General features: G+C 41.4%; 2 protein-coding genes across 2 annotated transcripts in view; both read left to right on the top strand.

Annotated features, from left to right (window-relative positions):
* Heg1 (heart development protein with EGF like domains 1) overlaps positions 1-6057 on the top strand; it is an 88653-nt gene extending 82596 nt beyond the window's left edge. The window contains exon 18 of the mRNA XM_010618269.3: positions 1171-6057. Within this exon, the coding sequence (XP_010616571.2) occupies positions 1171-1320 (150 nt within the window). The 3' untranslated portion in view covers positions 1321-6057. The remainder of the gene's footprint in view (positions 1-1170) is intronic.
* A 1578-nt stretch (positions 6058-7635) lies between these two features.
* The window catches only part of Muc13 (mucin 13, cell surface associated), a 61811-nt gene continuing 41719 nt past the window's right edge, over positions 7636-27727 (top strand). Inside the window, exon 1 of the mRNA XM_010618280.2 lies at positions 7636-7796. The gene's annotated coding sequence lies outside the window, so the exon portion shown is untranslated. The remainder of the gene's footprint in view (positions 7797-27727) is intronic.

Genomic DNA, 27727 nt, shown 5'->3' with positions numbered 1-27727 from the left:
AATCAGCCATGAGGATCAGACTTCGGGTGGGAGGGGCAGATCTGTTCACACTCAAGAGCTATTTATTTCAGTGGATTCTTTGAAAAATTTGAACCTGGAGGAAAACAAGAAGAAATAAAGAGAAAAATAAATGTAGGTGCAAACTTAGCTCTGTTTAAAATGTTTCCAGTGCTATTTCCACGCAGGGCTTTGCTTTTTTCTCTGTTGGGAAAAGTCCTGTTCGTCTCCTAATTGTAGCTGCGACTATGCCGGTGCTTTACTGGTCTTGCTGGCACTCGCAGGACGGCCCACATACCCACATCCTGTGTGAGGGGCCGCAGACGTGTGATGTGGTAGCACCCCATTTCACTGCAAGTTTCCATGGCATTTACTTGAGTTGCCTTAAACAGAGCTAGTTAAGGACTTAAATGAACCCCATCTGTCTTCACATATGGCTGGTGAGTAGTCTATAGAAGCAGAGCCCAAATTTACAGTAGGAAGCCCACCTGAGTGGACGGGCTGCTCCTCACAGCGGGCTCAGGTTGTCCCGGTGACTCCCACACTGGGCTTTCACAATAGGATTCGCCTTCATCCAGTGTCTTATTTCTGCCAGGAAAGCCTTTCCCCCTGGTGTTACTATGAGAGCTCCCAGGGAGCGCCTCTTGCAAATCAGGCAGGTAGGTCCTGACCTCCAAAACTGGCTTTTGGTCAGAGACACCTGAGAATCACTGTTGACCTTCTGGTTTGTGGTCCTTTGTGCCACCTGTGACAGAGTGACCTTACAGAGCTCATGTTGGTAGTGTCTGCTGCTGACCTCTGCTAAGTGCCAGGAACTATTTAAAGTTAGTTATGCACTACAGAAAAGGGTGGTGTTTTTTTTTAATTTAAGATAATAATCAGTTGAGCCACATCATGCAAGGATAAACCCAGGTCTTTTTTCCTACATTGATCTAAGATCATTGGGATGCACTCAATTAATGTTTTCTAATTCCCTTTTAAAACAGGAGCAGCTGTATTCCAGGTTCTTTAGCAATAGACCAGGGAGGGTCCTAACGTCTAGGTTAGAACTTGTTCTGCCCCTATGTAACTGCTTCTATACTAAGTCTATTAAAATGTAAAATTTCTGTTTACACTGAAGTTTAAACCTCAGAATAATCAGTTGGTTTTTCTTCTTTTCTCTTTGGCAACCAGCCCACAAATGTAAGGAATCTAGAACTTGAACGAAATGGACTCTACCCGGCCTACACTGGATTGCCTGGCTCACGGCATTCTTGCATTTTCCCCGGACAGTATAACCCGTCTTTCATCAGTGATGAGAGCAGGAGAAGAGACTACTTCTGAGTTCAGGCGAGACAGGGCCCGCCGCGCTGAGCCAGGTCCGTGGCAGCTCTGTGGTCAGTGGACTGCACCAGAGGGAGCGCCGTGCACTGGATGCTCCCAGCCTTGTCAGAGCCACAGTTCACTGGCAAGAGAAAGTCAAGCATGACGGCCATGACCACAGTGGAGGGGGCCAGATGGATGTGGAAATGCAGGCTGCTTGTTCAGCACGTTTGTTGTTACTGTGAACATGGACGTGGGCCAGTACCGAGCGAGTCTCTGACGCAGCCCTGGCACGAGGGAGGGCTGTGGGCCACAGCAGACCACTGGGTATCACTGCAGGGACCCAGTGTTCCCTAGTTTGCACTTTAGTCAACTTGGCGTGCAGGTCTCCTTTTGGATTTGTCTCAAAGCCGTCCCAAGAGACACTGAGATGCTTCTGTGGGCTGCAGTTGGTGATGAACGTGTGACCAGATGCTGGCTTTTGTTTTCCCGCCCGGCACCTAGTGCTAAACAGCAGTTGGGGATGGACATACCACTAGTTTTGAAGTTGAGCATACAATATTTTAATGCTTCTAGGTTGCCTTATGCTACAATCTCCAAGCCAACCCCCAAAATGAGGAATTGACATTTTTGAGGCATGGCACCCAACTCTTTAAGTCAAGGTGACACATTTATTTATAATGTTTTTTTCCTTGTACAGTTAAATCTCACTTTTCTGAGCAAATGAGCTAGGGCAAAACAACTTACACTTGGTTTTAGAGGCATTCAAGTGCCCCCCAGTGAGGCTGGACTGGCAGAATTGGGAGCTAGCTGTCCTGTAGGCAGTGTAATACTTGTTATCTATGAGGGCAGCACCTGGGGCCTTGGACTTTAACCACAATCATGGAAGCCAGTGGCAGCAATGGATAGAAAAAGGAGAGCTGAGTCCGCCTGGGCCTGAGCTGATGTTTCACCACTGGAGGAAAATCCTGCCGCAGTCCCTGCAGGTGAATGAACTTACAGGAATGGGTCAGGTGGGCACAGTAGATTTCTTGCATCACCAGAGCTGTGGGAAGCCATAGGGAATTTCTGAGGGGCAGAATAGGAGCTAGGACGAAGCCACAGGTGAGTGTGCTCACCTGCTAGTCTTTGTACCCAGAATCTCACCCACAAACTTAGTGTAACTTTTCAACCAAAGTTATTTATTTAATGAAGAAATAACTTATTTTCTCTTACCTGGTCTGTGGTACCTGTTCGTGACTCTCCAGTGCCTTCCAGAGACACAGCTAGACTTCAGGTCTGCACTGGGGACTAAAGACTGGCCAGCTAGGGGTCTGAGTGCTTGCTTGCTTGTGAGAAGGAAATGCCAAAGCTGTACCTATTCTGCCTGTGCCATGGATCCGGCAAGGGGGGCTTGTCAGCACTCGGTGTCTTAAATGCTCCCTGTGGAAATGTTCCTTTATCGCCTTGTGGAAGTGAAGGGAACACAGAGCTAAAAGGTTTGTTCCCATCCTGAAGCCAGGAGCTCAGTGGTACACATTGGAACACACTTCTGGAAATAGTGCCACTGCTGGGGACAGTTCTGCCCTGGGCATGGTGGCCTCTTCACAGTTCCTATGATCTCTTCTAAGCATGCACTCATCCTAACAGGGTTAGGTATAAACTCCTGTGTCCCACAGTCTCCACAGCGCACCAGCCCCCCTCTAGCAGGAGTACTAGTCAGGTGCAGTGAGTTTCAGTAATTAGATCGTACTCATTTCATGAGACAAGTACATAAAGCATTCTATTCACTGGATGTTAAACTCTCAGAGTCGCCATTTTGAATTCTTGTGTCTGCATCTCTCTATGGAACCAAATGGCCCTTTGTGCCTTGCTGCCTTGCGTCTACCTGGAGAGGTCTGAGTTCCTCACTCAGCTCGCCTGAGCCAGCAAACTTTGATTCCTTGTGAGACCACCTCCTTTCCATCCTTTGCGCTGAATCTCCCAGCTACAGGAACAGCAACCACAGCGGCCGCTCCTGGGCTACATTTCTGCCTTTAGCTGCACCACAGCTGGCAAATCATCTCCTGTGTCTGGGCTGGAAGCCTTAAGCCCAATAATATGAAGTGTCCTGTCTCAAGCATGCTTGAGAAGAATTCTAATGTTCAAAAAAGAGCATTCTGTGAGTTCCAGGAATGTTGGTTCACAGGTTTTGTCCAAATGGAGTGGATTATGAAAAAAGAAGGTGCCAAGCAAGGTTGAGTGCACAGTATCCACAGTTTCTAGGAGGCAGGTGAGAATGAGGACAGACAAGGTGTGAGAGGGGCATGACTTACCTGTTGCTCACTGCCTGTCCTAGGCAAGAAAGGGAAAGGCCGGGCTCACTCCTACTGGGGCTTTACCTCCAGAAGGCTCCACCTGGGAGGAGAAGAAACAGCTGTAGGGAGACAGCAGCCCAGAGATGGGCAAACAGCATCAGCTGGGATCAAGTGCTGTGTCAGCCTCTGTACCTGGAGTGTGTGGTTTCGTGTGCACAGAAATGCCATGGTCCTACATCGGGACCCCGCCGCTGGGGAAAGGTGACACGGGGCATCCCACCAGCTGCTTCTGTAGGGAAGAGCTGGGCCACATGGAACTCGTGTGTCTGGAGAATGCTGGGGCAGGAGACCTGGAGAGGGAGGAGTTGGCGTCTGGCTTTATGCTCCAGGTGAGCTTATTTCCATTATCTTTTCCTGTTTACTCCCTGAGCCACCCCAGGGTGCTAGGATGTGTTTCTTTAGAAAGATGTTCCTACCATGACCAGGCTCCACACAAGGTCCTGGCCTCATAATACCCTTGCTAATTAGTCTTGCGTGTTCATGTCTAAAAACTCCCAAAGAGGATAAATAATTGGCCTCGTGAGAGCAAGATTCAGATCACGGTGTGCATGGCTCAGCCTGTGGCTCGTTCCATTGGCTCTCCCTGCTTCACTTTAAATCTTAGAGGGCAAGGAAGAATGGACCTAAGAATTTTAATATAGGGGCCGGGGATTTAGCTCAGTGGTGCCGCTGCCTGCTTTGCAAGCATAAGGACCCAAGTTCGATCCCAGGTAAACCCCCCCAAAAAAAGAATTTTGATATAGTAAGCAGTAACCAAACCAAACTAATGATACAAAGTACAAGACATGCTGAATGCCCTTTCAAATCGGCTTTAACATGTATTTCCTGGATGCTTGCGGTCACTGTCAAGAAATTGGTAGCTGGCTTGTGCTCAGCATGAAGCAGATCAGTATGTGGCTTTGGCTGGAGGAAATGCAAGGTGCTGACTGAGTGCGCTCTCGACAAGCATGGGTACAGTTACACATCCAAGGACCACCAGCCTTGTCCCCATAGTGAGGCTGTGGTTCCCACATACAGGAGTGTATTTTTGTGAACCATCATCAGAGCTGGGAACAACATCGGTGAGTTGTCTTCAATGCTGAGCTTCCTTCTTGGAAAGGAAAGTTATTTTCAGAAGCAGCTTGCTGAATGGATGGTGATGCAGTCAAGTTGGCTGTTACTATTTGAGTTTTAAAAATAAACGTGGCTGAGCTTCAGAAGAGGTTCCTCAGTGGGCCCATGGGAGAAGGTAGCGTCTTTGGGTAGGGGGCTGGATGGCTATTCAAGGCTATGTCCTTGAAGGATGCCATCTATTCAGATGTTCCAGATGTAGGCACCCTAGGGCCACCCCTTTCGATGTGGCTTTTGGTGCCTCATGAAGTCACCTTGGCAGAGAGCCCAAGTGCCCCAGAACTGCGGAACTTTACCTGGAGAAATAGGGCTGTACTGTCACCCTTGCTTGAGTCACTATTGAATACACGCAGAACTAAGGCTTTGATTCGTAATTTAAAATATATTTGGATTTGAAATTAGAGCACTTCTTTGGAAAGAGGAAGAGTGGAGAGTTCAATATTTCAGTGTTTTATATTTTATTTAAAACTGCCCTTAATATAAGTGATACTTTTCCTATCTGAAAGCTTCTGTAGGGGTAAGAATACATTTTCATTCCTTTTACAATGTGCCATTTTAAGGGTTCTTATGTACATTTTTGGAAACAAATACAGTTTTGTAGAATTTTCTTTCAGGTATTTTTTTTTTCTTTTCCAAATCCCCAAAGAAGAAAACTTGTTAAAATAATAGCAGGCACATTACAGTACTAAATGCCAATTAATTTGTTGATCAAAAGTATCTCAGTAGCATTATACTCCTTCCTGTCTTTGTAAACTAGCTCACAGAAAAGCCCATGAAACCAAAGGGAATCCTTTAGGTCTAAAAGGAGATAGATTCTACAGTGGATCTGTCCCATGAGCATCTTCAAAGAAAACGTTTCAGAGGAGTTCCTTATAGATTCTAGGGTTATAATTTTTATGGTGTTTAGTGTGTGTCAGTACAGGCTTCTTAGGAAGGACTCAACACGGCAGAGATGTGATGGGAAACTGATCCAACACACTTGCCTTTCTGTATCACCCAAGCCTGTTCCAGAAGGAAAATGATTGTCTCATCATGAGTTGTTGTGGGTTTTGTTAATGTCTGCGTTGCTGGATTTATGGTAAAATGTAACATGTAGCTGGAATGTAAACTTTCTGAATTTTCACATTGTCCTGAATCACTCTTTGTAAACCTTAGCCCCTGGTTGATCGTGTTAAACCCATTATGAGAATGTTATTTAAAGTTGTATCATAATTTCAGCCTCCACCAATTATTCAATACTGTAGCAGCAAAGTATCATTTGTAAGAATTTGGTTATTTTTATACTTATATTCACTCTAAATCTGGCGTTCTAGTCAGTAAAAATAATGCAATAAAATTAATATCATTTTCATTGCGTGTTTTTCTCTTAAAAACAAGCAAACCAAACAGGAGCCCAACAAACTGTTTTTCAAGGGCCTCACTTAATGCAGTATCCGTGGGGAATGAATTAAGTCTCTATCCTCAGTGCTGGGAGGAGAAGTACACTGCTGATGGATGGAGAGATGGATGGATGGATGGACAGACCTAAACGACAAAAGGCATGATTCTAACATAACACATGCTTTTGTTTTCTCTCTGAATTGGAGGGCGTGCGTAACCAATGCAGATTCTGGAAGTGTCTGCCTGAATGACTCACACTGCTGCTCTTTCTAGCTCTTGTGTCTCGGAGAAGAAGAGAAACTAAGCCTGTCTGTTGGGCTGGAGAACAGCTGAGGCACTTTGAGACAGTGGGTCACAGACCTTACACTAGAGAAATGTTCATTCATTAGGTGCTTTTGTGAATGCCTTGCATGACAGTGATGTTGTGTGAGCCTCTTCTTAGCTTTATATTGGCACTAGGGGAAGCCAGTGAGAGCAGCTTAGCCATGCAGTGAGTTGGCAGATGAGATCAGGGCCTTAGCCCATCAAACAGTCCTAACTGGCAGTGGTGAGGGGCAGAATTCTCATTAGACCAGCTCTTCCTCCTCCAGGTCTCCCTGCCCCTCAGCCAGCAGTGCCCAGCTGAGAGGAAAACAGGAACTAGCTGACCCCTCGTTCCTACTCAGCTCAGCCGGACATTATAAACATCCTGTCATTTCCACTTCTCTGGTAATTTTATTTTCTAATTGTATATATTTAAGGTATGCGTGTTTTGATGTATATAGTGAAATGATTACTGTAGTCAAGCAGATTGATATAACTCATGTCACCTAGGTACTGTGTGTGTGCACATGTGTAGTAGAAGCACCTGAAATCTCAGTAACTGTTCAGTATCCAATACAGTTTTCTAACCATAGTGCTCATGCTATACCCTTAGGTCACTAGGCTTATTTGTCCTACACAACTGTGTTTGTTTCCTTTAACCTGCTTTTCTCCATTGCCTTCCTCTCTCACTGTTCTATGTCCATGCCTTTGAATCTGCAGAGCTGTGAGCTGCGTAAACTTTGTGAGTACTCTGCCCAGGCATTTCACGATGGCAGTTACTACTCACACACACTACTATAAGTGAGGTCGTGCAATATTTGTCTTTCTGTGTCTGGCTTATCTTTCCACTTAGCATAGTGTCCCAAGTTCCATGTTGCTCAAAGAGCAATGTCTCCTTTTCCAATGATAAATGATACCTGTTGTCTGTACAGGTCCCACAACTTCCTTATCCATTCCTCTCTCAGTGGACACGTGGATTATTCCTATATTTTAGCTGCAGTGAGTCATGCTGCATCCTGGTGCGTTGTGGAACCCAGATTGGGGAGGCCTTCCCATTGTACTCGATCAACTGGCCTGAGTGCGTCTGCTTGTGCCTCTGGCCCAGCTGAGCGTCTACCTCAGGATTTGCTTTGTGAGCAAATAAAGAGCTTAAAGGTATTTTTACACTCATGTTTAAAGGACTTCAGAAATGCACAGCAACCCATTTTCCAATTGCTTGGGAAGTGAAAAAAAGATCAGGCACATTATAGAGAGATCATCCAAGCAGAGTCCTCAGTATGGGCTGCTGAATGGCCACGGCAGCTTTCGATTCTCAGAATTGGATCACAGCATCATAGACCTCCTGAGCAGGGACATCAGGTCAGAAAGGTAAAGAGGAGTGGTGCCGGGAACAAATACTTATGTTGACTTTTATGGACCTCATGAAAGCTTGCAGCACCATCAGCTGCCAAACAACATTCTCCAGTAGTTTCCTGGTGTTTTTTCCAAATGATAATATCAGTTCTTAAAGTCTGTCCAGCTTTCTGAACCCCAGTGTCCTGAATCAGGAAAATGGAGACAGTGGTTATTGCCTCACAGATCTGTGAGGATTAAAAGAGAATCCATAAAAAGACCCTTTATAAACTATAAAGAAACAGCACATACTGATATAGGGCCATAACATAGGGATGATAGATGGACCTCCAAATAATATGAAGGAAATATAACTCCCAACCTAGTAGATGTCTGATATGCCGAGTTAGTGTTCTCTAAAACTGAATGAATCTAGGAACGATGGAGGTCAAGAGTAGAAAGTATTTATTGAGAAAAAGAAAGCTTCTGGGGGAGGGGGGTCCCAGAAAGTGGGTTGCCCACAGATTCTGCTTCTCAGGGGAGTTTTATAGAGCAAAACCCTGAGGTGAGGTGGGTATAAGGTGGGGCAAAACTATAGTCAACTGATAAGATCCCGTATATAGTCGCTTAGGGGATCAAATGAGGAAGCTAGTCATGTAGCAAGCATCTTAGACGGAACAAAGATTTCCAGGAAGGGATAGGTCAGGAAACTTTCCTGGAAGGGATGGGTTAAGGGCTTGGCCTCACCTAGGTGATTGATGACTGTTTAGACTATCGATCACTGCTGCTCATCCCTAAGGGATATACATTGGGGTAGTTAATTTGTGTCTCCAGCCACAGTTCTCTTCCTCACTGAGTTCTTCAAGGACCCAGCCCTGTCTGACTGCCTATAATATTTCTAGCTGTCCTAGTTGTCTATTATAATACTGTTCTCTTCAATAAGATCTCCTGTCACCACAAGGATATTTGAAGAATTGATACGTCATTTTGAGGCTGATTCACTAGTAACCGCCCCAGAGCTCTGAGACCTGATGTCAGTGTATTTTTCCATTTCCCTTTCACGACTCTAACCTGCCTCCTACAATGGGCTTAGAATCACAGCTCTGGGGATGGGAATCAGTACTGTCCTTTAACATATTTTGTGTTCAGGGCCTGGCATACACCTAGAAGGCATTCACTTTAAAACAGTGGGTAAATACAGGGCCTGGGTTCTAGCTCAGTGGCACCGTGCCTACCTCGCAAGCACAAGCTCCTGAGTTCAATCCTCAGTACTGAAAATATAAAAATAAATTAAAAGTGGTTGAATAAATGGGCAGGTATATCTGACAAGATAAATATATTAAGATTAAAGATCCTGGAAATCTAGCCTTGCCTCATAGAAGAAGGCTAAGAAAGTTAGTGACTGACTAGTAGTGAATAAATACATAGCTGTGATATATAACTGAACTGGAACCCTTAGCAAAAAATTCTCAGAGCAATGCTGAAGCAAGCATATGGGAAGAAAGTGTTGTAAAAATATTCTAGACAGCTGGGCATTGCGGTACATTCTTGCAATTCCACGTACATAGGAGGCTAAAGCAGAAGGTCAGCCTGGGTGACTTGGTGTGAGACCTTGTCTCAAAAGTTAAATTTTTTATTTTATTTTATTTTTTTATTTTTTTGGTACTGGGGATTGAACTCTGGCCCTTGCGCTTGCGAGGCAGGCGGCGAAACCACTGAGTTTAATCCCCAGCCCCAAAAATTAAATTTTAAAAGGGCTGGAAATGTGGTTTAGCGCTACAGTGCTTGTTGGGTATGGTTGAGGCCTAGGTTCTGTCCTCAGTACTGACAAAAAACATTAACTAGCCCTTCACCTGTAGAATTGTTGAACAACTATAAAATGGAATACCACCTACCAATGTAAAAGGGACAAACAACATCAACAGGCAGCCACATGAGTGAGTTTCAAAAGTGTTGTGCTAAGTGAAGAAAGCTGGACATAAAAGGCTACGAGCTCCATACGTTCCATTTATGTTATATTCTGAGAAAGATAAAACCATAGTGACAAAAAACAGATGCATGGTTGCCTGTAGGTGGGGAAGGGGATTTCTGCTAGTCAGCAAAACTTTTTAGCTTTCTTCCAGACACAGTTCTCTGAAGCATGGCTCTCAGACTCATTTTGGCCAAACAACTATGAATAGAAGTGAAATGTGTCCCTTTTGGGAAGACACTTTAAGAGCCAGTGTGTGATACTTCCCCAGCCTCTGCAATCACAGAAGTGCCTGTTGGCAGGAAACCGCAGCTAGCCTAGGATCCTAAATACCTAAGAGGAACATAGCATAGCCCATTGCTGGCATGGCCTCATGGGTCGGCCATGAGGAAGAAGTAAGTTTTTGTTGTGTGAAGGCACAGAGATTTAGGACTTTATTGTTATTGCAGCACCACTTAGCCCATCCTGACAGGTAACAGCTTCCTAAAAGCAGCACTAGTTGCTGAAGTTCAGGTGAATTGCTTGAGTCCTATTTTAGGGCCCTGGAACATTTGATGATCACTAACATCCATCAACCAAATTGTTTTAGTTTTGTCTTCGAAGGAGTTGAATCGGAAATGTATTGCATGGCCAGACCTGCCAAGTAAAGCTTTGTAATATGGATGGACCTTTAAATCAGTGTCCTACATCTGCAACTCACTTACTCACTGTGAGACCTTGAGGGATTTCTTAACCGATACAATCATTAGTTGTTTCTTCTATAAATATAATACAATTTTTTTTGCGGGGGACAGAGTCTCACTATGTAGTTCAGGGGCTGGCCTCGAACTCAAACAGTGCTCCCGCCTGAGCCTCCTAGGTGCTGGCATTTCAGGCATGCACCACCACACTGTACATAATAGAAATGCTAATTCCTAATACAGAGATATTTTGGAGGATGAAAGCATGAGGTCTCGAGAGTATCTAAATGATAGGCTGTAGGTATCTACGGCTCTGGACCTGGCATAAAGCAAATATTGAATAAAGTGCCCTAGTGTTTGTGGATGCCATGTTGAGCCACTGTTTTGTGATATATAGAAAAATGTAAAACATTAATTCCTCTGCATTTCCTGCTTACTTCATGGTTGTGCAAATTTCACTGTAAGACATTATTACTGTGATACTGTCATGATCAGCAAGACAAGAGTTGTATAAGGCAATATTTCATCATTTTATAATCTCAGCATACATCAACATTTAGCCTGGAGATAACTAGTTGATCAAGGAACAAAGTCCATCTTTCCTATCCTTCACTCCCAACGTGGAATATCTCGTTCCTCGTTCCTCATGTACTGACTGGTTGGCCGGTATCTCTCATTCTAACGCATTCCTTTCTACAGGCTCAGAGACTCACTAGGTGTGGCAGTGTGAGCCTGTAATTCCCGAACTCTAAGAGATTGAGGCAGGAGGATCCCAAATTCTGGGCAACTCAGTAACTTAGTGACAACCTGTCTCAAAAAGGGGTCGTGGTGGTGGCTGGGGATGTAGCTCAGTACGAAAGTGCTGGTTTATTATGAACATCAGGAGGCTCACAGGCACTCCAAGAGAGACTCAGAAGATCACAACCCCCTGACTCCCACCGCTGACCCCGGACAGGATGCCGGCAACTTAGCTCTGCTGCTCCTGAGAGCCAACACATAAATTCTGTCTTGAGCTTGCTTTCCATTTCTCTCTCCTAAATACAAGCCCTGGAATCTGAACAACCTCCTACACTACGAAACAAGCAGAGAACCATCATACTGAGAAGAATACAACCTTCTTGTTCTTTTGCTTGCCCATCCTGTGACTGTATCCAGGGGCCTCCACTTTGTAGTACCATTTGAAGGCTGGTACTCCAGAGACCAGAGAGGCCCCGAACCATCATCTCTTCCAATTACCTTTAAAAATGCTTCTCGTCTGCATAGATGTCCCATGAATAGGAAGTTCATTTGCTCTGGGGCAGCCCCATGCATATGACCGCAACTGAGACTAGAAGCATGCACTTGAACAAAGCACTCAAAACCCCCACATCCTGCTTGGCAGTACACTTGCTGCAGTTACAGGATGGTTTGTAGTCCACCTAGTGCGTGTGAAACTTTCTTGTGCCCCCCCACCCTCGAACTACCCTGGGCATGGTTCTGCTTCTGTAAGATTCCTCTTGCTCTCCCCTGAGGCCTCCCCAACTGCAAACATGATTTAAAAGGAGAAATCAAACTGCTTCCCATTGCCGAGGAAACTTCTGAGCACTCGCCACCCTCGGCCGCCAGCTATAATAAAGGGCTCGATCTGGCACGGAGTGTTGCACATCTCTATTATTCAAACTCCCTCACCCATACCAGGGGAACTGGATTCAGGTTGGGGTTCCATGGGGTCAGAGGTGAGCAAAGCCAGGCAGGAGAGGAGAGAGGCAAGGTGCTGGTCTGTGTGAAAGGAGGTGACAAGGGAGACAGACCCTTCTGCTCTGGGTGGGGGGTGAGGCCTGGCAGCTACAATCCAACCTTTCAGGCTCACTCGAAGACTGTGCAAGCAGAGGAGCTTTCTGCTCACCTCTGCAGCTCCTCCCTCTGTGCTTACAAGGCCAGTGCAGTGCCCAAGGTGGTGAGCCTGTGGGAACAGCAGGCAACTCGACCTGCCATGCAAACTTGGGTGCACATTGCCACTTTCTAAGGCTGGGGGTTTAGCTTAGTGGCACTGCACCTGCCTTGCAAGTACAAGGTCCTGAGTTCGATCCCTGGTACTGGGGAGAAGAAAGTGTAAAAACACCACCACTTTCTAGTTCTGTGACCTTGCCCACATGCTTTTTTCATTCTTTTTGAGCCTCCGTTTCCTCCAATGTAATCATATAAACCACCTCTTAAAGATGTAATGAGGGCTGGGGATTTAGCTCAATGGTTCCGCCGTCTGCTTCGCAAGCGCAAGGACCCGAGTTTGATCCCCAGTACCAATAAATAAAAATAAAAAAGATGTAATCAGAATTAAATGAACTCCTTATATGTATAAGTACTACACGAGTATTTGCTAAATGTGAAACATTTTGTAACTCGCGTCATGGATGAATCCATTGAAGTATGCCTTGGGTTTCATATATTTTCATATTCTTTTATTTATTTGGTTGGTTGTTTTGTTCTGTTTTGTTATTGTTTTGTTTTGTTGAGACAGGATCTTGCTAGGTAGTCCAGGCTGTCCTTGAACTTGTAGCAATCCTCCTGCCTCAGCCTTCCAAGTGCTAGGATTATAGGAGTGCACCCCACACCTGGCCTGTTTGTTTTTTAAATCACATTCATGACAATCTGCTAAACTAGGGATGGTGAACATTTTAGAGCTTTCAGTGATACAAACAGCCCACTGCTGCACCCATGCCATAGATTTGCCACCGCTGTGCTAAACTATGAAACAAATTGAGAATCGTATTATAATGAAAGAAATGCATTCTTCTTCCTCTCTTGCTCTGCAATGCTGTGATGGTGTCCAAAGAACCATTGGGTTAACCTTCAGTAACAATGGAACTTTGAAGCCATGCGTGTCCCCTGAGGCTCTCTGTCCCCTAATTGTTTTTTTTGTTTTTTTTTTTTTTGTTTTTTGCTTTTTGAGACAGGGTCTCACTATGTAGTTGAGTCTGACCTGGAACTCACTACATAGCCCAGGCTGGTCTTGAACTCACAGCGATCCTCCTGCCTCAGCCTCCTGAGGGCTGGAATCACAGGCAAGTGCCACCACACCTGGCTGTCCCCTAATCAGCAGGTGTCAAAATAAAGTGAATGCCCTGAGCCTCCTTCTTTACAGTGGGGTGTAGGTCGGAAGCCTGACTGAGGCTGATGTTATTTCTATTATTTATAAAATTATCTTATTCACTCCCTGGCCATAAACCATTAAGCCTATGGACTCCTCAAGTGCAGAGGCTTCATTTCTGCTTGTCTGTTTTTTGTTATTTTCCCTGACTTCCTTCTGGGAGCACATCGTAGATACAGTACTTGATAAACATTTGAGAAATGGGCTTCCAGCTCAGCTCCCCCTTATTCCATATTGCCCTGTTCTCTATCTTTAGTTTGTTATCTGCCGAAGACCAAAGTGACCTCTGGTTAATTTTTTCTCAAATGTCCTTGTGAATTAGCAAGCATTTCAGGAGACCTGTAGTTATTAATAGAATATTATTTCATAAACCTTAAAGCAAGGTTCAGAGTTCATACTTCTCTGGCCCTGTCAGTGATAACTTCCCATAGGTCTTACTAATAAAGGGATGTCACACTGTGTGGACAGTAAAACAGTGTACTCATGGAAGCCAGGAACTGAAAAGGCACTCAGGAAATGAGGGTATCACTCAACTCCTGCTCTTAATTTACAGACGGGAAAGCTGAAGATCAGAAAGGGGCCGTATTCCCAAGGTTATGTAGCTGGTTCGTGGAAGGATTTTAGTAAGAGTCTGGAATCTAAACATCTAATAAATTGTTCTGCAGGCTGTGTGTTATCATCAAAAGTCCACATCATAAAAGAATGTGAGCTACAAAAATGCAGGGAAGGGGCCAGGGATGTAGCTCAGTGGTGCCGCACCTGCCTGGTGAGTGCAAAGTCCTGAGTTCCATTCCCGGCAAAAAAAAAAAAAAAAAAAAAAAATTGTAGGGAAGAGGGAGGGCCCAGCCCACCTATGTTGATTGAAAAGGCCGAAGTCCATCATGGAGGCAGAAGTCACTGGGGGCCTGTGGGAAGGCCAGATTGGAGAATGGGCAAGGTGTGGAGCCAGCACTGATAGGTGTCTGGATGACAGCCAGACAGAGTAGTGCAGTGGTGAGTATACTACGGCGTTGGAAACCCGGGATCAAGCCCACATCTGCCACATGTCCCCGTGTTGCTCCACTTCTCTATGATCCAGTTTTCGTCTATAAAACACTGCCACAGAACTGGACCCTCAGTTAAGTTAAAGGAGACCCTGGATGTCTTATAATATTCACCCAAGCACCAAAAACAACACAAAACACAACAAAACAGAAAGCTCTGGAAGATGGTGGTTTGTGGTGTTCTTATGGAGATTGGGTCCAGGGTTCACAGCGAGCCCACGGGCTTTCTGAGCTTTCACACTGTCGAGGGAGGGCCTACGCCCATGCGCCCATAGACCTAAACGTTGGGGGTTGGCAGACTAAGTCCCACGGGTTAAATTCCGCACCTGCCTGTTTTTTAGGACCCACAAGCCAAAAGCAATGCTTATATTTTAAATAGCTGAAACAACTGAGTCCTATTTCATAAAATGTGAGGATTATAGAATTCAAAATTTAGTGTCCATGCATTAAATTTTATTGGAACACAGCCATACTCGTTTGTTTGCATTTTATCTACAGTTGCTTTCTGCTGCAGTAGAGCTGAGTAGCTCTGATAGAGATTATATGTAGTGTTCACATCACAGCACAGAGGTGCCAGGCACATTATTTGAAATGATGCAGTTGGAATGCAAGTGTTTAAATGGCATGGGTTTAGCCATTTCATGACATTTTCCTTTCTTAAAATTATTAATGCATGCTCATCCTGTCAAAACGAGAAAAGAGAAAAATAGGTTTCAAAAGTCATGCTTTTAAGTCACAGAATAGATTTTTGGGGAGATGTGGAGTATCAGAGCTGATGGCAAAGCACGGTGTGTATAAGTAGATGAAAATAATAGATTATGTAAATATTATTACACTAGTTACATATCACAATATTCCCAACTCACAGGAAAGCAACTATCAGGGGGAAATATGGAAAATTTAAAATAGACTATCTTGGGCCAGGGATTTAGCTCAGTGGTTCTGTGGCCTGCCTTGCAAGTGCAAGGACCCGAGTTCAATCCCCGGTACCAAAAACAAAAACAAAAAATAAATAAATAAAATAAAATAGACTATCTCATCGCAGCAAAGTTTTCATAAAATTAGATAATGAAAGCGAGGCTGTGACCAAAGCAAGTTTCTGAGTGGCTTGTGTGTTAGCCAAGCAGGGAGAGCCATTTAGGCATGAGTTGATCATGTTATTTTTTTTATCACAGCAGCCAAAAAATGTATCCAGATGAAAGACATTCAAGATTATTCAAAATTTAGCCCCACACGATGAAGCATGCCTGCAATTCCAACACTCAGAAGGCTGAAACAGAAGGGCCTCGGTGAATTCGAGGCCAGCCTGGACTATATAGTGAGTTTAAGGCCAGTATGAACTACATAGCAAGACACTGTCTTGACATACACCCCCAAAAGTCTATTCAAAATTTGCCTGACACTGACCTGTTTTGGTAAGACTAGTTGTTCAGAAAGCTGAGAACATTGAGAACAGTCTCAGTAATTAATTTAAAAACAAGTCAAATGATTTTGAGTGGTTGTTCTTGAATCTTGGTAAACTGACAGTTGTTACCAAAACTATTCCCTTGTTTACTGGAAGAGTCAACAATAAGTTTGGAAGGACGAAAGGATTAGCCTCTGTGACTCCCCTCTTTGGAACAACTAAAGGCAAGAATATTTTCAAAATGGAACTATGTGCTTCAAATGAGTGACTTTATGGTATGTGAATTAAATCTTAATAAAACGGTATTTATTTATGTATTTATATATTTATTTTTGGCTTTTTGAGATAAGATCTCTCTGTGTAATCCAGAATGGACTTGAACTCACTATATAATCCAGGCTGGCCTCAGACTTGGGGAAATCCTCTTGCCTCAGCTTCATGGGTGCTAGGATTACATGGGTATGTGTCAGCACCCTGGCTGTATTTTTTTTTTTTTTGAGACAGGGTCTCACTATGTAGTTGAGACTGACCTGGAACTCACTATGTAGCTCAGGGTGGTCTCGAACTCACAGTGATCCTCCTGCCTCAGCCTCCCTAGTGCTGGGATTACAGGCGTGCACCACCATACCCAGCTTCATTTTTTTTTTTTAAAGAAAGAGTATTTCAAAGAAGTTGAGCAAGCTCTATTTCAATATCAACTGAAGTGGGAATGTCTGAGGTCTGTTACAATTAATGACAATAATAACATATCAGCACTGAAAAATGTGTAGTTGGACTTATTTACAAAGCTTGTGGGAAATATTAGCGATTTAAAGCTTATGTATATTTGTTGTATTATTCATGAGAAAGTTTTCTGTTTGTTTTTTTTTTTTTGTAGTGTTCAGGGTCAAACACAAGGCCTTCAGGAAGGTAGGCGAATGCTGTACCACTGAGCTACACCTGTAGCCCAGTGAGCAAATATTTTGAAAAAACTATAATGGGTTACAGAGCCAGTGATGTCAACAGTGAACTTTATTCACTGTCACTGGACATAACCATCATTGGTTTCATGATTTTTTTTTTTTGAGACAGTCTCCTATAGCTCAAGCTGGCCTTGAACTCGCCATGTAGCCCAGGCTGGCCTCACACTCATGACAGTCCTCCTGCCTCAGCCTCCCCAGTGCTAGGATTATAGGTGTGCACCACCACACCTGGCAATTCCACAAATTTTTGTCAGATATAAAAGTTGAGTATCCTCACTTACCCTACTTATATAATAGTAGTAAAGTTTTATTGCAAGTTTCTGAGCACAGGGCTAAAATTAATTTTTTTTCAACATGGGCAAAACTTAACCACTATCATCAAATAACAAATGGATTTTAGAATCTTTTGCTAGAAGTTTGATAATGGTTCTTAATGAATTCAATTTATGGCAAAGCAGAATAGCATTTACATACAATTTTTTTTTTTTTTTTTTTTTGGTACCGGGGATTGAACTCGGGTCCTTGCACTTGCAAGGCAGGCCACCGAACCGCTGAGCTAAATCCCCAGCCCTACATGCAAATTTTATACTGTGGTAAAAGCATTTTAACAACTAACGTTATATGATTCTTACTATAAGCTTACTTGTCAATATAATTGACTTGGGAACCACTCAAGGGAATAGCAGACTTTTAGGTGTGTTTGGGTGGATCAGGGGGCTTAGTCTTGGGTACTACATATAGCCCTGGCGTCTTACTCTCTGGCCCAGTTCTCCTTGTCTGCTTCTTGATCACCACGCATTAATCCACTTTGCTCTTCTGTGCCCTTCTGCCATGATGTTCCTGCCCTGGAGCCAGCTGACCATGGAATGAATCCCCTGAAACCATGAGTCAAACTAAACCTCTCCTCCTTTAAGTTAGGTGTTGTCTATTGTGTCCCAACAACAGGAAAGTTGACCGATACAGATTTCCAAGTAATGGCAAGAAGCTTTCTATATGACCCGAAATGGACAAAAGTTAAAGAGAAGCAAGTTCTCCCTTCTTGTACAAATTTGCATCAGATATGTTCTATTGAATTTAAACCACAGTTCCAACAGTTGCTCTTGGGGCTTCAACACAAGGGCAAAAAAGTTTTTTGGTTTTTCTTATTCCAGTGTTTCAAAATCCTTACTGTGTGATCACTGCAAAATGTCACACATGGGAGAAGGAAGCCTCTGAGCAGAGATTTCTAAAACTGCCCTGGAAGAGTTTCTACCTAATCAATCTCAGCTCACTCTTGTAATAATTCTCCCTTTCTCTTCCTCCTTCTTCCAGTTTTTTTTAATCTTATTGAGTTTATTGCTGCTTTTTAAGTATGCAGTACAGTTACATTCATCATTGGGATCTTGTACCTTTACGTGACAGATCTTGGTTCTTGTTTTTTCCCCATTCCCCTGCCTTCCCTTCACCTCCTCCACCCTCCCCTATTTACAGAGACTTTGTTTACATTTATTCCTTTTCTCATATTTTTTTCTTTTCCCTTATTTCCCTTCCCCTACCCTTCCCACTTCCCCTACATGTTTAGCCCTTTTCTTCCCATTTCACATTATCAGTTATATAATTTGGATCTTATTTACACTTTAGTTTTTTACACCAGAGAAACTATTCAGTATTTACACATGTGTATCTTATTTCTTTCACTTGAGAGAATGGCCTTAGTATGCATCCATTTTCCTTTGAATGACTTTAGTTTCTCATTCTTCATGGCTGAGTAGTACTCCATTTTATACAAAAACTACATATTCTTTATCCATTCTCCAACTGATGGGCAATTGGGCTGTTTTCAAGTTTTAGCTATTATAAATTGTGCCGCTATAAACATGGGTGCACATATATTGCTGTGGTATGATTCTTTTCATTCTTTTGGAAAGTTACCCAGCAGAGGGATAGCTAAGCCCAGTGGGACCTCTAATCCTAGTTGTTTGAGGTTATCTCCATATTGATTTCCACAGTGGTTGCACCAGTCTGCACTCCCACCAATAATGGAAAAGGGTTCCTTTCTCTCCACAACCCTGCCAACATTAGTTATTGGTTGATTTCTTGATGGCAGCCAGTCTTTCTGGGGTGAGGTGGAATCTCAATGTTCTTTTCATCTGCATCTCTCGAATGACCAGTGATGTGGAACATTTTTTCATATATTTATTTGCTGCTTTTACTTCTTTGTCTGAGAAATGTCTGTTCATTTCAGATGCCCATTTTTGAATCAGGTCTTTATATTTGGGGACCCTGGTTTTTTTTGAGTTCTTTATATATTCTAGATAATAGTCCTTTGTCTGAGGAGCACCTTGTGAAATTTTTTCCCACATTGTAGGTTGTCTCTTAGTTCTGTTGGTGGTTTCTTTTGCAGTACAGAAGCTTTTTAATAAGATGAGATCCTAGTTGTTGATTCTTTCTACTAGTTCCCATGCTACTGAGGAGTTGTTCATAAAGTCTTTTCCTATGCCAATGTCTTTGAGAGTTCTACCTAACTTATCTTCCAGCAAGTTTAGAGTTTCTGTTTTAATAATTAGATCTTTAGTCCGCTTGGATTTTAGTTTAGTGCATAGTGAAAGATGAGGGTTTAGTTTTAATCTTTGGCAGGTTGAAATCCAGTTTTTCCAACACAACTTATTAAAGAGGCTATCTTTCCTCCACTGAGGATGGTTGGCTCCTTGGTCAAAGATGAGGTAGCTGAGTACATCTGGAGTTGTCTCTGTATCTTCCAATCTATTCCACTGATCCTTGAGCCTTTTTCTTTGCCAGTAACATGCTGTTTTATCACAGTAGCTTTGTAGTATAGTTTCAAATTGGGGATTGTGATACCCCCTGCCATGTCTCTGTTGCCTAGAATTGCTTTTGCTATTCTAGGTCTTTTCTGGATCCAAATGAATTTTTGGATTATTTTCTCTAGTTCTGTGAAATATACTGTTGGAATTTCAATTGGGATTGCATTGAATCTGTATAGCAGTTTTGGAAGTATGGCCATTTTCACTATGTTGATTCTTCCTACCCAGGAGCAGGGGATGTCTTTCCATTTTCTTATATCCTCTTCGAACTCTTTTTTCAGAGTGCTGTAGTTTTCAATGTAAAGGTCTTTTGCTTCTTTCTTTAGATTGATTCCTAGATACTTCATTTTTTTGGATGCTATTGTAAAAGGAATTGTTTCCCTAATTTCTTTCTCAGTGAGTCTGTTACTTGTGTACAAGAAGGCTAGTGATTTCTGAGTGTTGATCTTATATCCAGCTACTCTGCTGAAAGTGTCAAGTAAGTCTAGAAGCTTTTTGGCAGAGTTTTTTTGGATCTTCTATGTAGAGTATCATATCGTCAGCAAAGAATGACAGTTTAACTTCTTCCTTTCCTATATTTATTGCTTTAATTTCTTTCTCTTGTCAAATTGCTGTGGCTAATGTTTCCAGAACTATATTGAATGGGAGTGGTGATAGTGGGCATCCTTGTCTTGTTCCTGATGTTAACATGAAGGTTTTCAGTTTTTGGCCATTTAATATGATGTTGGCTGTTGGTTTTTCATAGATAGCCATTATCAAATTGAGATAAAGACCATCTATTCCAATTTTCTGCAGAGTTTTTATTATGAATGGGTGTTGAATTTTGTCAGATGCTTTTTCTGCATCTATCGAGATGATCATATGGTTTTTGTCCTTGGCTCTGTTAATATAGTGTACTACATTTATTGATTTATGTATGTTGGACCATCCTTGCATCCCTGGGATAAACCCAACTTGGTCAGAGTGTATGATCTTCTTGATGACGCTCTGTATTCTGTCTGTCAGTATCTTATTGAGGATTTTTGCATCTATGTTCACTGAGGAGATTGGCCTGTAGTTCTCTTTTTTTCTTTTTATTGAGTTTATTGGTGCAATCTAGGTATACAATACAGTTACATTCATTATTGGGATCCTGTACCTTTACATGATTAGTCTTGATTCTCATTTTTTTCCCCTCATCCCTGCCCTCCCTTCACCACCTCCTCCCCTCCCCATTTACAAACACTTTATTTCCATTTTTTCAATTTCTCATATTTTTTTCCTCTCCCTTATTACCTTTCCCCCACCCTTCCCACTTTTCCTATACCTTTAGGCCTTTACTTCCTATTTCACATTATTAATTATCTCATTAGGATCCTGTGTACTATTATAGTGTTTCACACCAGAGAAACTATTCAGTATTTCAGTTAAAGAAATCTCTGTGTGAACATTAAAAATAGGGAATCCTAAAATAAAACTAAAAAGGAGAACAGGCAATGATGTAAAATTAAAATACTCCTTAATTCTGAAGATTAAAATGGTCCCTGAACATATTTAAATTGTTTCTTGCTCTTGTAGTCTTATTCTTTTTTTTCATTATTTAGAGAATACTTTATTAGTTTCTGTAATCAAACCCACGTATATATGACCTTACATATTTAATACAGTGCATTACTTTTTTTATATATAAAAAAAGACCAATAATAGCAGTATGTTATGCATCAATAGCAGCAACAGCTTTTCTAGGTTCTGCAGTCATCTGAACAAAATTATAGACATTCAGCACATTCCATTAAAAAAACAAAAACAAAAAAAGCAAAGAAAAGAATAATATCCAGATAACAACAAAGTTCTTTTGCTGTTGTGGTAACTAGCACCATTTTTTTAAATTATCATCTTATCATCTGGAAAGAGAACATTCTAGAGTAATATCTTTAAAAATAGCTCTGATAAAGCACAGCCAGGACTATGTATCAAAAAGCAGGTACAAGATATTTTACATTCACAGAGGTATGATACACTACCGTCCTACATCTATAATAACTATAATCAGTTTTGGTTTGAAATTTACTTTGTCTGAAAATAAGATTGCTGCCCCTGTTTTTTTCTGGGCTCCTGTCACATGGAGAATTGTTTTCTATCTTTTCACTTTCAGTCTATGGGCTTCTTTTTGCACTAGGTGTGTTTCTTGTATACAACATATTGTTGGCTTTTGCTTCTTATTCCATTTTGCCAGTCTATTTCTCTTGATTGGTGAGTTGAGGCCATTGACATTGATGGTTATAACTGATATATACTGACTTATTATTGTCATGTTATTGGCCTTTTGTTGACTCTTTTTACTTTTTCACCTTCTCCTTTTAGTTTCTTGCCTTGCCTATTTGATTTGCTCTGTTGGGCCTCATGGTGTTGTTTCCTTCATTGTCTTTTTCTAGGATCTTGTTTAGAATTACTTGCAGTGCTGGTTTGGTATTCATGTAGTTTCTCAGGTGTTCTTTGTCATGGAAGTATCCTATTTTCCCATCCATTTTGAAAGAGAGTTTTGCAGGATACAAAGTCTTTTAGTACTTGAAATATCTCACTCCAGGCTCTCCTTGCCCTAAGGGTTTGTGTTGAAAAGTCTACTGTGATTCTCATGGGCTTTCCTTTGCATGTGATTTGTTTCTTTTCTCTTACTGCTTGTAGTATTTTGTTCTTCTGTTGGGTTCCTGGGATCTTGATTATTATATGTCTAGGTGTAGATTTTTTTTGATTGTGGCTAGTTGGGGTCCTATATGCCTCACTTATCTGTATGTCAAATTCTTCCCCTCTGGGAAGTTTTCTGTCATTCATTCTGTGAGCAGCTTTTTTAAGTCATTTGTATTTTCTCCTGCTACTTCATGGATTCCTATCAGTCTTATGTTATTCTTCTTTGCATCATCTAGGAGTTGTTGGATCGATTTCTCATGATCCCCTACTGTTTTTAAGAGACCTCTCTTTTCACGGTCACTGACTGAAATCTTATCTTCTATATCTGAGATTCTATCTTTGCAATCCTTTATTCTGTTGTGTACACTTTCAATGGAGTGTTTAATCTCCTGGATATCTGTTTGAATCTGTTTTATGGATTCCATTTCTTTCCTATGTTGGGCGTTTATTTTTTCCATTTCTTTCTTATGCTGGGCCTTCATGGTTTCTATCGTGGTCCTGAGCTCATCTATTTTTTTTGTCAGTTTCTGCTCTGGAGTCTTGAATCACAACTTTCATTTTGCTCACCATCTATGCTTATCTGGGAAATTATTTGTTTTGAATTTTTCTAGAGCCTGATTGATCTGTTTTGTTACTTCCTGTGCTTTGAGTTCAGGGTGTCCTGGTGGTTCACTATCAGCCTTTTCATTTGCCCTACTGTTTGCCATTGGTGAACTGGAAGTCTGTCTTTGTGTCTTGCTTAAGTGTTTTCTCATTTTTATTTTTGTTTTTGGGCTGTCCTTGATTTAATCTCTGGTTTATTACCCAAATTTTCCTGATATAGTTGCACCCTAGCTTCTGAGTCTCTACCGACCCACAGACATTCTCATCTTCATAACATCAGAGAAAACAGCTCATCAAATCAACCACAATCCTTTATCCCAACTGATACAATCAGCAACACATTGTGATTAAGCACAACTTGGAAGCTGACCACCTGTGGTAGTCACTAGTTTATCACCCTTAAACCATTTGAATTAAATTGAAATCAAGAAGCAGTCCAGAACATGTCTGCAGTGAACAAACTTTTCAGTATAGTATATTTACCATTTAATGGCTCAGACAGAGCTAGGACTCAAGACCCCTGATCTCAGTTAGCTGATGGCTGAACCCCATGATGCAGACTGACCTTGGGCTGCAAGGCCCAGATTGAGTTCCCCAACCTTCTGAACGGTTGAACTCCACACCATTCTACTACAGGTTTCCCACGCCCTTTCTTTAAAGATGTTCAAAGTTGGGAACTCAGAAAAATACCCTTTATGACCACCTCTGCCTCTGCAGAATGGGTCCAAAGACTGGCACAATCAGGAAGTCTGATTGTGCATGGGGGGTAAGGGGAGTTATGGGGGTTCAGGGGCTACCTTCCTGGTGCTGGAGTGATGGCAGCTCTGGGTGGGAGAAGGAGTGGCTCTCCTTCTCCTGTTGTTCTCTTTTTTAGTTGGGTCTTTCCCTGGTTTTGGAATCAAAGTAACACTTGTTTCCAGGAATGAATTTGGAAGTATTGCTTCCCTTTCAATTTCATTGAAAAGTTTAAGGAGTACTGGCAGTAATTCTTCTCTAAATGTCTTGTAGAGTTCAGCAGTGAAGCCATCAGGACTGGGCTTTTCTTCATTGGTAAATTTTTAATTATGTTTTCAATTACACAGATTGTAATTGGAGTGTTTAGAATTTTTTATCTTCTTTGTTCAAATTTGGTGATTTATAAGTATCAAGAAATCTGTCCATTTCTTCTGTGTTTTACATTTTATTAGAATATAGGCTCTCAAAGTAGGTATTGATGATCTTCTGGATTTCTGCTGGATCTGTTGTAACTTCACCTTTTTCTTTCCTAATTGCATGGATCTGAGCCTTTTCTTTCCTTTTTTTGACAAGGTTGGCTAAGGGTTTATCAATTTTATTTATTCTTTCAAAAAACAAACTCTTCAATTCATTTATTTTTTTTTTTTGTATTGGTCTCTTAGTTTCCATTGCATTGATTTTTGCTCTGATCTTTATAATTTCCTCCCTTGTACAAGCTTTGGGGTTTTCTTGCTCTTCTTTTTCTAGGAGCCTAAGATTCATCATTAGGTTGTTTATTTGAGTTTGCTGTGTTTTCCTAGTGTGGGCATTCACTGCTATGAATTTTCCACATAAAACTGCTTTCATTGTATCCAATAGATTCCTGTATGTTGTATTGGCATTATCATTTATTTGCAAAATCTGACTAGTTTCTTCTTTAATTTCATCTGTGACCCATTGATTGTTCAGGAGAGTGCTGTTCAATTTCCATGTGTTTGTGGAGTTCTTACAGTTTCTTATGCTATTGATCTCCAGCTTAATTGCACAATAGCCTGATAATATACATGGGATAACTTCAATTCCTTTGCACTTATTTAAACATGTGGTCTGTTTTTGAGAATGACCCATGGGTAGCTGAAAAGAATGTATATTCTGATTTTGTGGGGTGGAACACTCTGTAGACATCTATTAAGTCCATTTGTTCCAAAGCTTGGCTCAGTTCTAGTATTTCGTTGTTGGCTTTTTGTCTAGATGATCTGTCTATTTGTGACAGTGGGGTATTTAGGTCCCCCACTACAATTGTATTAGTGCTTATTTGGTTTTTCATGTCCCTTAATATTTGATTTATATAGTTATGGGCATTAATATTTGGTGCATATATATTTATTACTGTCATCTCTTCCTGTTGAATTGTTCCCTTTACAAAGATATAGTGGACTTCTTTGTCTCTCTTAATCAGGTTTGCTTTGAAATTTACTTTGTCTGCAAATAAGATAGCAACCTCTGCTTTTTTGGGGCTCCTATCACATGGAGAACTGTTTTCCATCCTTTGACTTTAAGTCTATGAGTTTCTTTTTCAAGTAGGTATGTTTCTTGTATACAGCATATTGTTGGATTTTGCTTCTTAATCCATTCTGCTAGTCTATTTGTTTTGATTGGTGAATTGATGGGTATAACTGATATGTATTAACTTATCATTGTCATATTATTGTCCTGTTCTTAGCTCTTTTTAATTTTTCCCCCTCTCCCTTTAGTTTCTTGCCTTGCCTAATTGATTTGTTCTGTTGGGCCTCACCTTCATTGTCTTTTTCTAGGATATTGTTTAGAATTGTTTGGAGTGCTGGTTTGGTATTCATGAATTTTCTCAGGTGTTCTTTGTCATGGAAGTATCTTATTTCCCCACTCATTTTGAAAGAGAGTTTTACAGGATTCATCAGTCTGGGTTGGAGGTTGTTTTCTTTTAGGGCTTGAAATACCTCACTCCAGGCTCTCCTTGACGTGAGGGTTTTTGTTGAAAAGTCTGCTGTTATTCTAATGGGTTTTCCTTTGCATGTGATTTCTTTCTTTTCTCTAACTGCTTGAAGTATTTTGTTGTTCTGTTGGGTTTCTGGGATCTTGACTATTATATGTCTTGGTATAGATTTTTTATCATGGCTAGTTGGAGTCCTATATGCCTCACTTATCTCTATGTCATATTATTCCCCTCTGTTTGGGAAGTTTTCTGTCATTAATTCTGTGAATAGTTTTTTTAAGTCTTTTGTAGTTTCTCCTGCTACTTCATGGATTCCTATCAGCCTTATGTTATTGTTCTTTGCATCTTCTAGGAGTTGTTGGATCAATTTCTCATGATCCCTTACTGTTTCTAAGAGATGTCTCTTTTCATGCTCACTGACTGCAACCCTAGCTTCTATATATGATATTCTATCTTCACATTCATTCATCCTGCTGTGAATGCTTTCCATATAGTTTTTAATCTCCTGGATATCTGTTTGAATCTGTTTCATGGATTCCATTTCTTTCCTATGTTGGGCATTCAAGGTTTCCATTTCTTTCCTATGCTCAGCATTTATGGCTTCTATCATGGTCCTGAGCTCACCTATTTTTTTTTTTTTTGTCTGTTTCTGTTCTAGAGTCTCTAATCATGTCTTTCATTGTGCTCACCATCTCTACAGTTATCTGGGAAATTATTTCTGTTTTGATTTTTCTAGTCTGATTGATACATTTTGTTACTTCCTGTGCTATGAGTTCAGGGTGTCCTGGTGGATGACTGTCAAACTTTTCCACATTGTTTTCCCTAGAATTTGCCTTTGATGAACTGGAAATCTATTTGTGCCTTACTTGAGTGTTTTCTCATTTTTATTTTTGTTGTTGGTGCTGTCCTTGGTTTAATTCCTGGGTTAGCACTTCAATCTTCCTGATATAGCTGCTCTTCAGGTTTTGAGTTTCTAATGACTGAGGGACACTCTCATTTTCATAATATCAGAAAGGACAATTTATTAAGTTAATCACAACCCTTTAGCACAATTGATACAATCAGCAGCACGATAGCATCAAGCACAGCTTAGAAATTGACCATTTGTGGTAGTTATTAATCTATCACCTTTAACCATATGAATTAAATAAAAATCAAGGACCAGCCCTAAATATATTTATAGTGAATAAATTCTTCAATATTGCAACTTTACCCTTCAGGATGGGAACTTAGAAGGAGTTGGTGGGGAGAGGAATAGATAGGTAAAAGAATAGGAGAAGGTTTCAAGTGAAGCCAGAGGACACAGGATGATCATGCAAACCCTAGGAAACTGCTAAAGACAAGAGGGAAAGACAGTGCAAGAACAAAGACAAGAATAGAACAATTTAACAGTAATAGGGAAGCTATAAATTTTACTCACTTTCCTTTGAAACTAATGACAATTGAGAGAAGAAAAGAAAAAGAAAGAAAAAAATCCAAATTAGGGCAGGAACAGGAACAAAAAGGGAGATGAAGAATAACTTGGGGAAGCTAGAGACTGAGTGGGAAAAAGAAAGAAAAAAGGAAAAATTTACAGAATGGGAAAAAATAAAAATTTTTAATTAAAAATAAGAGGAAAATAAAGAAAAAAATTTGAAGAGCCTCTTTCAGGGTATATCTCTGCTGTCATAATAGACAATGTGGGCAGCAATGTGCAGAACTAAAGCAATTAGTCTCAGTTAGCCAGTAGCAGACCCTTGAGATTCAGGCTGAATTCTGGTTGCAAGGCCCAAATTGGGCTTCCTGACCTCCTGCAGGTTTGAACTCTGCAAGGTTCTACTGCAGGTTCCAGCTGCCTTTCCCCTGAAGGTAGTCCATGTTCTGCTGGAAGGTGGTGATCCCTCCAATTTAACAACTACAGAGGTCTGATGTGCCTTTATTGTTGTTGTTCACTTCCATTCTATCTTCTGGAGTTGAATAATATAGCCTTTATGACCACCTGTGTCTCTGCAGTGTGGATCCAGGTACCAGCACAGCCAGGAGGC

Source organism: Fukomys damarensis, unplaced genomic scaffold, assembly GCF_012274545.1.
Source record: "Fukomys damarensis isolate Sample0158 unplaced genomic scaffold, DMR_v1.0_HiC HiC_scaffold_24, whole genome shotgun sequence".
NCBI classification, from domain to species: Eukaryota; Metazoa; Chordata; class Mammalia; order Rodentia; family Bathyergidae; genus Fukomys; species Fukomys damarensis.
Note: the sequence above shows the minus strand (reverse complement) of the source record. Positions and strands in the feature narration are given on the sequence as shown.